At 34.6% G+C, this 14,841-nt stretch overlaps 2 protein-coding genes across 4 annotated transcripts; one reads left to right on the forward strand and one right to left on the reverse strand.

Annotated features, from left to right (window-relative positions):
- Window positions 1–287: 287 nt before the first annotated feature.
- Window positions 288–4,149, forward strand: DELTA-OAT (ornithine-delta-aminotransferase). The gene is made up of 11 exons (XM_016335686.3): window positions 288–586; window positions 969–1,077; window positions 1,200–1,430; window positions 1,876–2,035; window positions 2,133–2,188; window positions 2,543–2,695; window positions 2,792–2,889; window positions 3,104–3,184; window positions 3,281–3,514; window positions 3,594–3,854; window positions 4,055–4,149. Exons 1-10 carry the CDS (start codon window positions 444–446, stop codon window positions 3,745–3,747), a joined length of 1,419 nt encoding a protein of 472 aa, XP_016191172.1. The 5' UTR covers window positions 288–443; the 3' UTR covers window positions 3,748–3,854; window positions 4,055–4,149.
- Window positions 4,150–4,299: 150 nt separating this feature from the next.
- Window positions 4,300–11,133, reverse strand: LOC107632048 (uncharacterized). 3 transcript variants are annotated; one of them, XM_016335685.3, is made up of 5 exons: window positions 10,709–11,133; window positions 9,964–10,117; window positions 9,705–9,799; window positions 7,965–9,388; window positions 4,300–4,538 (listed from the first exon to the last, which is right to left on the reverse strand). In XM_016335685.3, exon 4 carries the CDS (start codon window positions 9,370–9,372, stop codon window positions 7,984–7,986), a length of 1,389 nt encoding a protein of 462 aa, XP_016191171.1. In that variant the 5' UTR covers window positions 9,373–9,388; window positions 9,705–9,799; window positions 9,964–10,117; window positions 10,709–11,133; the 3' UTR covers window positions 4,300–4,538; window positions 7,965–7,983. The 3 variants fall into 3 exon arrangements, with proteins under 3 accessions (XP_016191171.1, XP_088364302.1, XP_088364303.1); XM_088508176.1 differs by having other exon boundaries at window positions 10,472–10,925; XM_088508177.1 differs by having other exon boundaries at window positions 9,964–10,122; window positions 10,472–10,855.
- Between the last annotated feature and the right edge of the window lie 3,708 nt (window positions 11,134–14,841).

Here is a 14,841-nt window from a genome sequence, read left to right on the forward strand (position 1 = left end):
ATTGCTCAGAGTATCTTTTATATATTAGTAAATTTAAATTAAATTATTTAGTTTTAAATAACTTTTAAATAAGTTAAATTCTCTTCTTTTATAATTTTATCTTTGATAAAAGCTACTTTTGTTAAACACTCAGTTATAAATAAAAAGTATTTTTAATATTTTAAATGTTAAGTATGATTATTGTAAAAATTAATTTAAAAATCAGTTTTCTTTTATTCTAATTTATAAATAAAATAAATATGAAAACTAAAATTCTTAAATGAATTATTAATTCATTTTTGTTTGTTACAACTTGCAAAAGCACGAAAAAGAATGTTGTAATTCTTGCAATTCTAATGTAAGAAAATAAAATAAAATAAAAACCCATTATAAGACGAGTGAGTGACAGAGACAGTTGCCAAAATCCTAAGTAAAGGTTTTGGTGTTAGCTTATTGAATCTTCCATGGCTGCGAGGAGACCCGTCCAGTGTTTGCTGCAAAGGGTTTGCGGCGGAAGCAGACGATTCGGTGTTGCTCTTCAGGGCCATGCTTCTTCTTCCTCTTCTCAGCAACTCATTGACAAGGAATATCAGTACAGCGCCCACAAGTAACCTCCTCTCCCAAACACTATTCTTTTCTTTATGTGTTTCTCTTTGATCCTCAATTCTACTCAGAAAATGAAAATTGGGATTAATTGCGAGTAATAATACCTCTTTGTCTGCTGAGCAGTCTATCACTTCAGTAGAGACTATGAATTTATGTTTTCCTTATGCTCATCGGCATATTTCAAATGCATTCGAGTGTCATTTGATCTGAGTTTATCACTATTGAGCATTTTATTTTTATTTTTAACAAAGAGAAGGATGATGGGGATTTGCTTTGGTTTTGAGACTCTTTTTTTTATTTATTTATATTAATTGTTAACGAGTTTAACTTAACTAATTATTTTAGGTTGATAATTGAAATGATCTTTTCTGATTCAAATGCAGTTACCATCCAATTCCCATTGTGTTTTCTCAAGCAAAGGGAGCTGCTGTGTGGGATCCAGAGGGAAACAAATATCTTGATTTCTTATCTGCTTATTCTGCTGTTAATCAGGTAACATGCTTGTCTCATGGTTATTCCCTAAGCTATAGATCTCAAATTTTGATTCGGAAATGGTGTCCAAATGAGTTATAGAAGTTAATTTCTAATTATTGAAGTGCCTGTCTTTTCCTTAGGGACATTGCCATCCTAAAATTCTGAAAGCCTTAACAGAGCAGGCAGAAAAGCTGACCCTGAGCTCTCGAGCCTTTTACAATGATCGGTTTCCACCATTTGCTGAGCATTTGACAAGTATGCTTGGTTATGATATGGTGCTTCCCATGAACACTGGTGCTGAAGGAGTGGAAACAGCTCTGAAATTAGCAAGAAAGTGGGGTTATGAAAAGAAAAGAATTCCCAAAGATGAGGTATAACAATGAGATCATCTTAATAGTAGTCATATCTTAATGTTTTACATTTTCCAAGGGTATGGGGTTGAAGTGAATGTTTGCTTAGTGTGGGACTGTGGCCTAGTACACAAGGAATATCTCATGACATGCTAAGCGGAAATCCACAATACTTTATGACCTTATTTTTCCTCCCCCAACCCCCTTTTCTCTGTGGATATTAATAGTATTTGCAAAACTAAAGGGAGAAACGCGTTAGCTATGGCCTGAAGAATCTGTTTTGACATATATTCTCAATAAATATTTTGGAAACTAAATTCATGTAAGATGTATTGGTACTCCTCCTCTGCAAAGATAAAATGAAGGAAGTCTACTCTTCAAAATATAGCATCTTCTTTTCTGTTTGAGATGCAGATTTGAATTTTCCTGGTGTTTGTCTATTTATGTTCACGGATACTTGTGGCAGGCTATTATTGTGTCATGTTGTGGCTGCTTCCATGGCCGTACACTAGCTGTTATATCTATGAGTTGTGACAATGAAGCTACCCGGGGTTTTGGTCCTTTATTGCCTGGCCATCTTAAAGTTGATTTTGGTGATGCAGAAGCCCTTGAAAGAATTTTTAAAGGTTCTTAGTGCCCCGATATTTTGCTTTACATTTTCATCACTATATTTTAGTTTAAATTGACTGATCTTTGATTTTTTTTTTCTCTGAAAAAATTCAGAAAAAGGAGAACACATAGCTGGCTTTCTTTTGGAACCCATCCAGGGTGAAGCTGGGGTATGATCTTTTGAGAACACTTAATCTGCTTGGCAACACTCACCTTGTTGGTTGAATTGAAAATTGAGATGCTAAAGAAGTTGCTATATACATTATACCCTGATGTTATAATTTGATGGTGTTATTTCCGGTCTCACCATTTGATTGTTTTATATTATGTTTAAATAGTGTGGGAAATCCTTGTTGCTTCTTCAAATTCTTTGGCTAAGAAAAAGATAAAAGTGTGCTTATAGATTTCATTTTGGTCAAGAGCGATGACATTCGGTTGAATATTCACATTTTTATTATGTTCTGATTTCTCAAAGTACATATCTCGGTTGCATCTTTTGATATGTTTTTATTATTTATTTGAAGGTAATCATTCCTCCGGATGGCTATTTGAAAGCTGTTAGAGATCTTTGCACCAGATATAATGTGCTGATGATTGCAGACGAAATACAAACTGGGTTAGCAAGAACGGGGAAGATGCTGGCTTGTGACTGGGAAGAAGTTCGCCCAGATGTTGTGGTTAGAAATTAGAAATCAGCTTAACCTTGTGAATTGTATATCTTTTTATTCTTTCCCAGCACTATGAGTTGAACCTTATTCTGTCTTTCTACTCAGATACTAGGGAAAGCATTGGGTGGAGGAGTTTTTCCTGTGAGTGCAGTTCTTGCAGACAAGGATGTAATGCTTTGTATAAAACCAGGAGAGCATGGAAGGTTTGATTTTATCATACAAATGCTTTTTATAAATGGTCCTTATTATGATTCCTTTATTTACATTTTCTTGCCGATAGTTGTGAGTGTTGTCTGAAGTTTTATACTTCTGTTTACCACCTGGCAATATAATTTCGTTTATTGAAATGAAAACAAATTTGTTTATTAATTAAACAAGGGAAGAATGCTGAACTTCTTTGTATATTATTGATTACAGTACCTTTGGCGGGAACCCATTGGCCAGTGCAGTCGCAATTGCGGCACTAAATGTGATCAAAGAGGAGAGGCTTGTCGAAAGGTATCAAGTGCAGTCCCAACCCCATGCTTGTCATGCATTTTTCAATTATAATCTTGTAGTTGTTCCTTTATTTTATCTTGCATATGCTATTAACAGATCTGAGCAACTGGGAGAGGAGCTCGGCCGCGAGCTGCACAAGATTCAGCAACAATACCCGAAGTATGTGAAGGAGGTTCGCGGACGAGGATTGTTCGGCGCGGTGGAGCTTAACAGCAAGAGCTTGTCCCCTGTATCAGCCTATGATTTGTGCGAAAAGCTGAAGGATAGAGGAGTCCTTGCGAAGCCGACACACGATACAATTATCCGCTTTACGCCTCCACTTTGCATCAGGTAAGCAAATGCAGTACGGTTTGAACAATGCCCTTTCTAAAAGATTTGACATAAAATGATAAAAGTAAATCTTTTGCAGTTGGGATGAGATACAAGAAGGTTCTAAGGCCCTGGCTGATGTCTTGGAAATTGATTTACCCAAGCTTCAAAAGACGAAGCCAAAACATGATGCTTCTCAAGTTGCCTCCCATTCCCATGCATGCGATCGTTGCGGTCGACTCTTGTACGGTTGAATCATTAGAGCACCCTTCTATTCTACTATATAAAAGAGGAGAATAATTTTGTAATATCCTCACACTATTCAATAATCGAGATTAATTTCTTGACAACAAAACTAATCGTAACGTTTTACAGGCCAATTACTCACTTCTTTTATGCACGTGTTTTTAATTATTATTTTACTTTTAGGCTTTTAGCAACGCAAGAGACCTATGAAACTAAGGAGAAAAAGCGAGTTGAATTATCAGCTAAAAAATTAGGTTGGAAACCCGAATAAATTATACGTATATTTATACACAAATACATAATTAATTTTAATAGTTGATTTTAGTAGGCATAATATTTTTGTAATAATAAATATAAAAGATTGTGTATGGCCGTTTCAGTTATACTCTAATATGTTATGTTGTCTGTCCTGTGATTTACTATATTCTCATGTCAGTATAATAACGTCAGTTGCAAATCTCAGATCAAGATATTCTCTTCTAGGGAGGATGTTCTTTTCTTCCTAATCTGGTTGCTATATCTTTTTCATTTTAAAATAATTGCAGGAGATAGCAAAAGAATAACTCCAGTCAACAAGTTTCTTAAAACACACAATGATGTTACACACATAGACCAATTTATATATATATTATATCCGAATACTGAATGTAATTGAATGACTTCAAAATGATCCAACACAAGAAACCCCAACACATGATGATGGCAACATTGTATCATCATCAATTCATCATCATCCATTTTGGTGAAGGCAGGCTCTGAGGCACGCACGCCTTGCTCCTCGTACTCGACCTTCCGAGTCCTACATTAAAGAAACAAAATACGTTAAATACTGATAATTATGTAATAGCATGGGCACTTCCAAGATGCTTAGGCCCGCCTGCAATTACTGTAGAAAATTTGGAAGAGAAAGTAGTCAAAATAGTCAATTTGGTCTTATCCAAGCTACAGGTGCAGTATGAAAGATGAGACACTGTTTATATGTTTGAAGTGACACTAGTGTCTACAGAAAATGTAGTCAAATGAGAAGATTGTCTTGAAAATCTGCATTACATGCACATCTCTTGTAACGATTTCAGAACTTCAAAACAAGTTCTCAAATTACAATGTGTTATGCAGCAAATGGATAATATATATGTTGAAAAATCTTCAAAAGACCAGAACTTTGCCATTTAGATTAGTACCCTCTATTCTGATAATGTAAAATAAACATCACATAGTCATAAATGTTCAACAAAATATTGCTTAAGGACCTGGTAAGGCAAAGTTTGCTTTCACATAACCACATTAGTCAATTTCACATATATATAACACCTTCAAGAAGAGAATAATAAACAAAACTTTTTTTTCTTTCTTCTTCACCCAATAGACAAATTAAAAAGAACAAAGAAATATCACCACCATGTCCTAAAAAATATCAGAAATTGGAGACGAATGAAGATTAATAGTCAACCAGATAGAGTGACAGATAAAATCAAACATGCATAAGAGGATTGCCAAGAACTAGAAATCACAGCTAAATAACAAGGCATTTGCCATCTGCACATGGGTCAAAACTTGTGAATATAATATCTCCAAACTGAAGCCCTACAAACATAGATTGGTAGATAAAGAAAGACTTCCACAAAAAAAAAAAAAAAAAAATTATAAAGCCACGGCCAATCTTTTCTTTCCTCCTTTTCCATTAGGCTATATTTTAGAATGCTTAGCATATGATGAAGATCAGTGCTATCCAATAAGCTACAAGCCTATACATAGTTATGTACCACGTCAAGAGTAGTGGTGTGTCTAACTCCTTTTTCTCTAATACAATGAAGATCTAGTATTTCTAGCTTTGAGCTTATCATTTCACTTTACTTAACTAGTCTCTCAGACTATTTGCAACCTCTATGAAGAACTAAACATACACTTATGTAAGCTGCCGGCTAATATTACTTCCATAATCAAATAAATAACACTTTTTAAAATAGGCTTGTGAATTGAGAAAAACACTACATAAGACTAAATGTTAAAGATTTGATTGTATTTAACAAAATTATTCTTACATTCCTTTTCATGGCGAATAATGATCTTGCTACTAGGGAAGAAAAATAAGAGCCTATTTTGTTTCGAGTTTGTGTTTTCTATTTTAGAAGTTTTGCAAAGTAAAAAGTGAATAAAGAAAAAGTAAGTTTTGGGAAAAACAAATATTATTTTAATCAATTTCTTAAAATGAGAAATAGAAATATTGAGAACTAAAACCAATTAAAGTCTTTAAAAAGAAAATGTGAACTGCATAGAGGCTTAAAATTCTACTTACTTTATGTCTACAACAACGTTCATAGTTCCGGACTTTAACATTTAGTATTACTTAGTAAGCCTTTTTGCCTTCTAAAAGAGCCAAGTTGTCAATATAATTTAATTACTTTACTTACTTTTTAATCTTGTTGGAGATACTAATAAATTTAGAACCTTGATACTGCCCCAAAAAAAAAAAAAAAAAAACCTTTCCAGTAACACTACTTCCAATCCTGCCTTCTCAAGATATCCAAGTTATTAATTTGTTAAACACCTTACCAATGCCAATTTGGACCGTATAAGGAACGATAATCTTCTGTTCTTCTTGAAATATTGCACAGACATCATTCATTGCTACCTTGTACATTTTATTCAAGACTTCTCGTTAATAATCAATAAATCATATTATATGTTCCCTAGTATGGTCTCCAATGTGCCTGTCATAGCCTGATAAAGTTTAAGTATATTGTGAACATGAACTCTACTATTAATGCACAGTCCAATTTTAATAGCTATTCGTTAAAATGACTTTATTTCCCCCCAATGTTAACCATTCTATAGGAAATTAGAATATATTATAATAGCATAATAATAACTCCAGGACTTTTTTAATTAATATATACTGAGATATTAAATTATCTTTTAGATACTTTAGTCAAGAATTGATACATAAATACACTGTTTAAAGGTTAATAAATCTTAACATGACTCAATAACTACATAGATACAACAATGATAACAACCATGTCTTATTCTAATATTCTATTAGCTAGGTTTCGTCGCTTAACTCCATTACCTTCCGAGCATATAATATTAGTATTAAATTCATATATAAAATAGAAAACCTACCTAATCCTAAATTAATAAATAAATAAAGCATTAGCATTCAAATTAAATATAAAAAAATATATAGTTTTAAAATGTTAATTCTTGGAAATTAAATAACTAATCATAATTACTTACTAGACAAAAATGGAAATTAATTTATATTTTTTTAAAGCCTACCTACATTGACAAGCTAAGGTAGCCAGCAATTCAACGACTTGATGCGAATCTTATAAAAGTTCCATTCAGAAAATATAACACAGTTTCTTTATATAATAATGAAGAAAAAAAATCAAATTAACAAAAAAAAAAAAAAAGAAAGAAAGAAGAAGAATAATTAAGCTAATGAATGTCTTTCCTTTTTTTCCCCCAAAAGTAAAATGTGCTAACAAAAAATCAACTACCACATATTTGTATATAAATTCATGTATTCTTTTAATTCAATTTCAATATATGTTTTATATTACAAAATATATTTTATATCAGTAACGAATTTAGTTGTATTTTTTTTTCTTCAAACAATGGCGAGTAAAACTAGATTGGAGGAGCGGTAAGATTGTGTAAAATTTAGAGGCAACGTGCATGGAGCTTAGAAGAGATGAATGAGGCATTGAATGATTGGAAAATAAATTAGTAGTAAGATTAGCATATAGCCCCCAGTGGATGAGTAACACATGGGTTTGTTGATGTGAATGAAAACAAAAGCTTAGCAAGAAAATGCTACTATGCTAGTGAGAGGGAGACAACCAGCCGATTCACATTCACACCATCCCATGCCATCATCATAGTAATTTACTAATTACTTTATGGTTACCGAGAAACTCACATTCAAATTTCTTGTGCATTCTTCTATGAAATACTATATTTCCATTTACACGTCATAAAAGACAACCCTGCTTTTTGTTTCATATATTTAATTTTTAATTAAATGACATGGTGTTCTACTACTACTAGGTAACAAGCTAGGTTTAGCATTGAAAGAAGTGGTCAACAGATCAAACAAGAAAAATGAGAGTGCATCCCCGCCCAATGCATCAAATGTTATTAACAGCAAACATAAAACAAATTAAGGGGAGAGAGAGAGAGAGAAAAGCAAAATATAAAAGATGGTTGGGTTTTGTCTTACCAGGGTAGTGGCCGGAAGGTCATGAGTTCTTGGATTTGCCCTTGTGGTCGGAATGGCGGGTTCCATCGCCGTAGTAGAGGTGCAAGCGGCCATCAAATGCGGGTGATGAGAACTGATGGTGTTGGTGGTTGTCGATGGGAGGAGGCGGAGCAGCGGTGGGTGCGGCAGCTCCAATGAAGAAAGGAACAGTGGATCCGTCCATAGGCAGCGAGAACCTCTGGAGGTGAGGCAAGAAATGTGACGGAGAATTGGACTGAAGGGTCCCCCTATTGTTGTTGTAAGCAGCAAGGCCAGAGGCAGAAGCAGATACAGAAGCCGGAGAAATGGTGAAGTTGAGGTTGTAATCAGTGTCGCCAGCACTGTGATGATGGTTATGAGAGTGAGAGGATGTAACCACAGCTGGCATGAACTGATCAGGGATGAAGGAGTAGTGGTGCTGCTGCTGCTGCTGCTGATCATTATTAAAGGATATGGCCTCAGCTAGGGTATGATGTCCCAGTTGGATCTGGTGTTGGTGTTGATGGGTTCTTGAAGATGAAGAGGGGCCTACGAGAACCTGGTTGAAGTAATCCATGGGTGCTGAACCCCATTGCTGCTGCTGCTGCTGCTGTTGTTGTTGCCTTGCCGCTTTGTGGAAGAGAGCAGCAGCAGGCTCATCAGAAGTAGGACTAGTTGTTGTTGGAACCGCAGTGGTGATGCCACCTGTGAGTAGCTCAGTAAACGAAGGAGAAATTGGGTTCATGTTGTGATGCTGCTGCTGATGCTGTTGCTGTTGCTGATGATGAACAAGGTTATTCTGATGCTGATTATTGTTGCACTTGTCTTTCTTCTTCTCCTTGGCCGCTCTCTCCCTTGCCCTCTCCCTCGCTTTCACGCGGATATCGGACCGAGACAGGGACAACCCGGACCCCTTGCTCGTCTCTGAGGTGCTGCTGCAAGCCGACTTCGAAAGTGACATATTCTGGCTGTTCTGCTTCTGCTTCTGCTGCTCCTCTATGTCTATGTCCGCATCGTCGGCGCCTGCACCGCCCCTCTTCTCATCGCTCGGTTGCTTCGGGGTTTCAGGGAAGGTGGTGTTCAAGGATGGAAGCTCGGCAATGGCGTCTTGAGCAGACTTGATGAGCCACTCCACGGCCTTGCTGGGCTGGTCATAGCCCAATCGGTCTTGGAGGTCATAAAACTGAATGGCGGTGGTGACGGAGAGCCTGACCCTTCTGTCTCTCAGGCCCTTAGAGGTCATTACCTTGCTATGGCGATCTTTGCCGCCGGAAGCTCTAGAAACCCTTATGATCCTGGAGGAATGGTGCCAGGCTGCTCCTATCTTGGCGTTGTTGGTGGGGTCGGTCCTGCCATTAGCGAGCCTGGGGAACTTACACGCCTGTGGTTGGATCTCATCCTCCTCCTCCATGCCACAACAATCATACCTTTGCAAAAGAAACAAATCCCCCTAATTAATTTTGTGCTTCAGAGCTGGAGAGAGAAACAAAAAGCCTGGGCTTGCATTGATGACCATAATTCAGACACACTGCTTTTCTCTCTCTCCTCTGATAACATAAAAAAGCCTTCTTTTTACGCTCTCATATATCACCCTCCAAGTCAGAGACGCCTTCAAGTTTTAAACCCAAACCCACACCACTCAAAGTAATTATTATTATTACCACTATTTACTACATGCACATCAAAACTAAACCTACATATGGCCCGGCCCCTACAGTGTTATCTATTCTGTCTAATGTGTACCTTCAATCTAACTCTTTCTGCTTTGTTTTTAAGCGTCTTCGATCTCAGCCACGCCCCTCCTTCTCCCTGTACTTGTAGCTTTCTCTTCTTTCCCCCTAACACATACACATTATGCAAATACCTCATTAGAATTGTTAGTTAGGGCTTAGTAGTTGCAAAAAGTATTGATTGTCACTGTTCATTAACTAATAAAAGCGCTATCCATGAAATGCTGAAAATAAAATGATTAAAAAAAAGAGGGGTTCGAGAGTGTCATTACTTTGAACAATGTTGGGTGGGCTTCCGTGACAGGTGTTAAGCTCTCAACCAAGGACACAAAAAGAAACAAGATAAACCCGCTATCTTGATCGATGCTTTTCAGTTTCACAATTCAAGCGCTTTCCTTTCCTCCCACAGCTCACAGATCTGTCTACCTGAGCTTCCATTATTGCGTCAAAAACCAAAAAACAGATATTAAATACCATAACTTGAAAATCTTCACCTCATTACAACTACCAACAACACACTTTTCAGATCAGTGCCAACATTTTGCCAGAAACCATAGTCAAATAGAATATCAGAGAGAGATGGACTAGGAGGGGGAGAATGAAACAGAGAGAGACCTTGATTGGTGCATGCCAGATTTCATGAATTGTTAAATTTTACAAATGAGTAGTTTGAAATGCCAAAAAGTTTGAAAGAAAAGACTTGATTTTTCCTTCTTTTTCCTTTTGTAACCTTAAAACCTAGGACAAGATCGAGTGACAAGACCAGAAATAATCCACTACCATAGCATGGTACAACATATATCTTGTGTAGTATGAACTGAATTGGGAGTTTGTTGTGCACTTAATTTTGTGTCTCTGAAACTGCACATCTAAAGAAGAGAATGCTGTAGGGTTTTCTGGTGGGTGAGAAATGGAAAGAAAGTGGAAGAAAATATCCGGGTATATGGGAATTGCGTAGTTTGTAGAGAGAGAAAGAGAGACACAGCGCGTATTTTATGTAAGAGAAAAACACTATACCTCCTTTAACAAAAACAAGAGTAACAAAGATCAACTAGTTGTTTCTTCAAAGAGCTTGAAGAAGAAGAAGAAGAAGAAGAAGGAGAAGGGTGGTTGTAGTTGTGGGTGAAGGTGATGTTCCCCATTCGAACAATGACCGGGCTTATCAGGAAAGGCCAGACACAACGCTATGCTTCCACAGTTTATTATGCTATGCACTCACTCCTTCACATTTCTCCCTGCTTTCTCCTTTATTTACACTATTACCCACTCTCATTCATTTTATTAATAATATCTTCTCTATATAGTATGCCATCTTATGCTTTTCTTTTTTCTCTTTCTCCAATTCCTCCCCATCAAATTTAATTCAAACGTACGATCCAACAAATACCAACAGGAAACCCCCTCAGTTTTATTTCACTTCCTCCCTTCTCAATACGACACTCATTTTTGTTCGGACTTATCATCTACCTTTTTACCTTCAAATACAAATACATACACGTATATGCTTATGCTTTCGCTATACATCAAATATCACCTACAAAATTCTCCCCTTTTTTTTACCACCTCGTTACCACAAAACCCAAACTGATGAAACAAAATTCACAGCAAATTAAATTCATCGGCTTAGGAGTTGTATATGTTCCATTTATCGTTATTTTTAGTTCACCTTTTCTTCTCCCGTTACCTTTTTTTTTTTATTACGGTCTGATTTATTTCTTCATTTTCCCCCATTTTCTTAAAACAAAATTCAGCCTTTGACAACACGCGATTGGGCTTCTTTTTAAGTGGGGTGGGGGGCCTTTTTCTTGTTTCCAAGTACTTTCCATACTTTTTCCTATTGCATGCATAATAATACCAATAAAAAATTGGTGCATCTAGATATTCATCTTTATTCTTTAATTAGTTATTATCTATAAAAAATTTAACAAAATAATTATAATAAATATTTTTAGATATTATATCTTAAATATTCTCTCTCGTATATTAAAATTTTAAAATTATATTTCTTAAAATTATAATATTTAAATTTAAATTTAAACTTAATAAAACAAAAATAAAATACCAAATTAAATTGTAACCAAATTAAAATTACAAATTTTCGGTTCTAAGTGTAGTATATAATTATTTAACAAGAGTAATAAATAATATTATTTTTGGATGAATTTTAAATATATTAAAAAATTATTTAATGACACAAGTTTAAACAAATTTTAAATATGTATTAAAAGTATTTTATGTATTATCTTATGTATTATGAACATATATAAAATAATAAAAATATACAAACAAAATAATCACACAAGATTTACCAGCATGGTTTTGAAATATTAATGTAATATTGAATATCAACTTCTACTAATGTCTAGATAGTACACATTCTTTGTGAAACTAAAGAATAAAAAAAATGGGTTGCAACTTGCAAATATATACTAGAAAGAAAAAATCATTCGTAAAGTAGATGACATTATAAAAAAATGGGCTCATTTTTCTTCGTATTATTAACGGCTTATATTTTGAATCTAAATAATAATAATAAATGAAAAGAAAAAAATTGAATAAATTTTGATTTTATTTTACCGTAATAAACTGAATACTAAAGCAGAATTGGCTTTGGCTTTGGCGTCCGCTTGTTCCGGAAAAGCATAAATTTTTGGCTTGGTTGTGTCTTAAAGAGGCTCTTCCTACTGCAAGTTTTCACTTTAGAAGAGGGATGTCGTCATCGGATAGGTGTTCAAGATGTCTTTCTAGCCAGGAATCGGTTTTACATTGTATTCGGAATTGTCCAAAAGCTCAGCTTGTCTGGCATAGGTTGGATATTTCTTGTCATCCTTTGGATTTGAAGAACTGGTTCCTGTATCATAGCAGAGAGCATACGTTCAAGTTCTTTTCGGGACTTTGGTGGATATGGCGAGTAAGGAATAATGACATCTTTAATCCCCATGAAACTTGGCCTCCGGAAAAAGTGATTTGTCTGGCATAGGAATATTTTTGAATTACAACGTATGTCCCTTCCCTCTACTCTAAATGGTTTTTTGAATCCCCCATCTATTGGTACTTTTAAGATTAATTGTGATGCTAGTTATTTTGGTTCGGGTGATAGTGTTGGTTTTGCTTGTGTTATTAGAGATTGTAATGGGAGCTGGCAAATGGGGTGTTTGGGAATGATTGAGAGTAATAGTATTCTTCAAGGAGAATTGTTTGCTATTTGGAGAGGATATCTCTTAGCTTGGGATGTGGGTCAACGAGATGTTATTTGTGAGACGGATTGTGTGGAAGCATTTAATCTTGTTACTCAAGATGGTTTTGGGTTTATTGATCCACTAGTGCTCAAAATAAGAGATATCATGCATTGAAATTGGCGGGTTGACTTTCGTTTGATTATGAGAGATGCAAACACGGTGGCAGATACTATGGCAAAGATGGCGATGAAGTTACAACTTTCGCATGTGGAGCTTCTTTCACCTTGGGAGGAGTTTAAGAATAGTCTTGAACGGGACTGTCTCTCTATTTAGGCAGTTCCTTATTTTGTTTGTTTTGTTTTTCTTTGTTTAATTTATTTCAGTCACAAAAAAAAAAGCAGAAAACCAAAGAAAAAATAATAGCACAGGGATGATGATCGATACATGCACTTTTTGTTTTTGATATTAGAGTAACAGTAGTATTTTTTAAAATGTGGATTGATGAGGTATTCTCAAATATAAAATTATTTAATTAAAGAAGTAGAGATCGTTCGATTTGTGAGAGATACAGAAATCAGATCGTTTAATTTGTGAGAAGTACAGAATCAGACCGAAAAATTTCTATTAAAAAATTTGAAGTACAAAAATCGGATCTTTTAATTTGTGTACTTTTCACATTTTTAAAAAATATAAAAAATTACAATATTAAAATATATCACTATTTTTACTTTCATATAAAAAAAAGCCTCCATACATTGAGAAAGAGAAAATGAAAGATAAAAAAAAAATAATTATTTTATGTTTTAAAGAGAAAATTAGAAAAAATTTAATTGATAAAAAGTAAATTAAATCTGATTAATGTTTTTGTCTAAAAAATAAAAAATGAATCAATTAAAAAATAATTAAATAACATTATATTAAATAAAAAATTTGAATAAAAACTGAATTTTAAAGAATAGGTAGTATTTTTTATAAACGGATCGGAAATAGCTGTAATTATTTATCGCTAAGGTTTTCTCTATATTTCGTTAAAATTAAACAGCTTATATCACGTCTAACCCCAATAAGAATGAAAATTGAAGAGCTTATAATGTTAAAACCGATAGTTCCGCATTTTGCACAAGAAACCCGGGGGCAAAATCGTATTTAAAGTTAGAGATAAACAAGATAAGCCGTGGTTGACAAATTGTTTAGGTACAAGGTTACATAGAAAGAGGGAAGCCTATGGTCTCCTAATACTTTTCGCCCAAATTTAAGTTGCCTATTGTATTAGAGAGTCCAAAAATATCACAATTTAATTCTATTTGTCTTCTCTACTTCTCTTTTAATTTGATGTATATTTCACGTGATATAAATTATTCATATGCGTGATTATTTTCAGTATGAGGTCCCGTAGACATTCTATGTTTAGGGTTTAGGCTTATTATTAAATAAAACTCTCGTGTTAAATATTTATGGTCCCCCATAGTATCTCAAAATGGTCCATTATTCAAACAAGCTTTTGTGTATTTGCGGCTCTCCGTAGACATATATATGTTATTACTAGATCGATATATATGTGGACAAATAAATATAAATATAATCATGCCAATTTCACAACCATCAATATCGATCTCACCTTAACTATGATCTAAACTCATGATGGTACATACATAATAATTATTTTATGTATATCCTACATCCTACACCATATAATGTCCTTTAGCAAATAGGCTAGGTTGCCACTTGGAAGCAGCCAAATTGCTTATTTATATGAAATTGGTACTCCTATGATCCAGTTTTGACCATATATAAAGCTTTAATGTCTTGGCCACAATTCACAACAATTTTGCAGGTACTATAATACTAGGTCTTTTGAACAATTTGCATGACGCTGAAAGTTTCTCACTACTGCATATGATGTTTTTAATTCATTTAATTTATTACTTCCAGCTACATGGACAAATTCATCATTAGTACTATATGAGCTAC

Source organism: Arachis ipaensis, chromosome B3, assembly GCF_059453495.1.
Source record: "Arachis ipaensis isolate K30076 ecotype BB chromosome B3, ASM5945349v1, whole genome shotgun sequence".
Taxonomy (NCBI): Eukaryota; Viridiplantae; Streptophyta; class Magnoliopsida; order Fabales; family Fabaceae; genus Arachis; species Arachis ipaensis.

What these genes read in the sequence shown, in the direction of transcription:
- LOC107632048 (XM_016335685.3), bottom strand. Translation starts at nt 9,372, where the DNA reads ATGGAGGAGGAGGATGAGATCCAACCACAGGCGTGTAAGTTCCCCAGG.
- DELTA-OAT (XM_016335686.3), top strand. Translation starts at nt 444, where the DNA reads ATGGCTGCGAGGAGACCCGTCCAGTGTTTGCTGCAAAGGGTTTGCGGC. An exon ending in GAGGAGAGGCTTGTCGAAAG is followed by an intron (nt 3,185 to 3,280) that starts GTATCAAGTGCA and finishes TGCTATTAACAG; the next exon opens with ATCTGAGCAACTGGGAGAGG. An exon ending in ACGCCTCCACTTTGCATCAG is followed by an intron (nt 3,515 to 3,593) that starts GTAAGCAAATGC and finishes AATCTTTTGCAG; the next exon opens with TTGGGATGAGATACAAGAAG.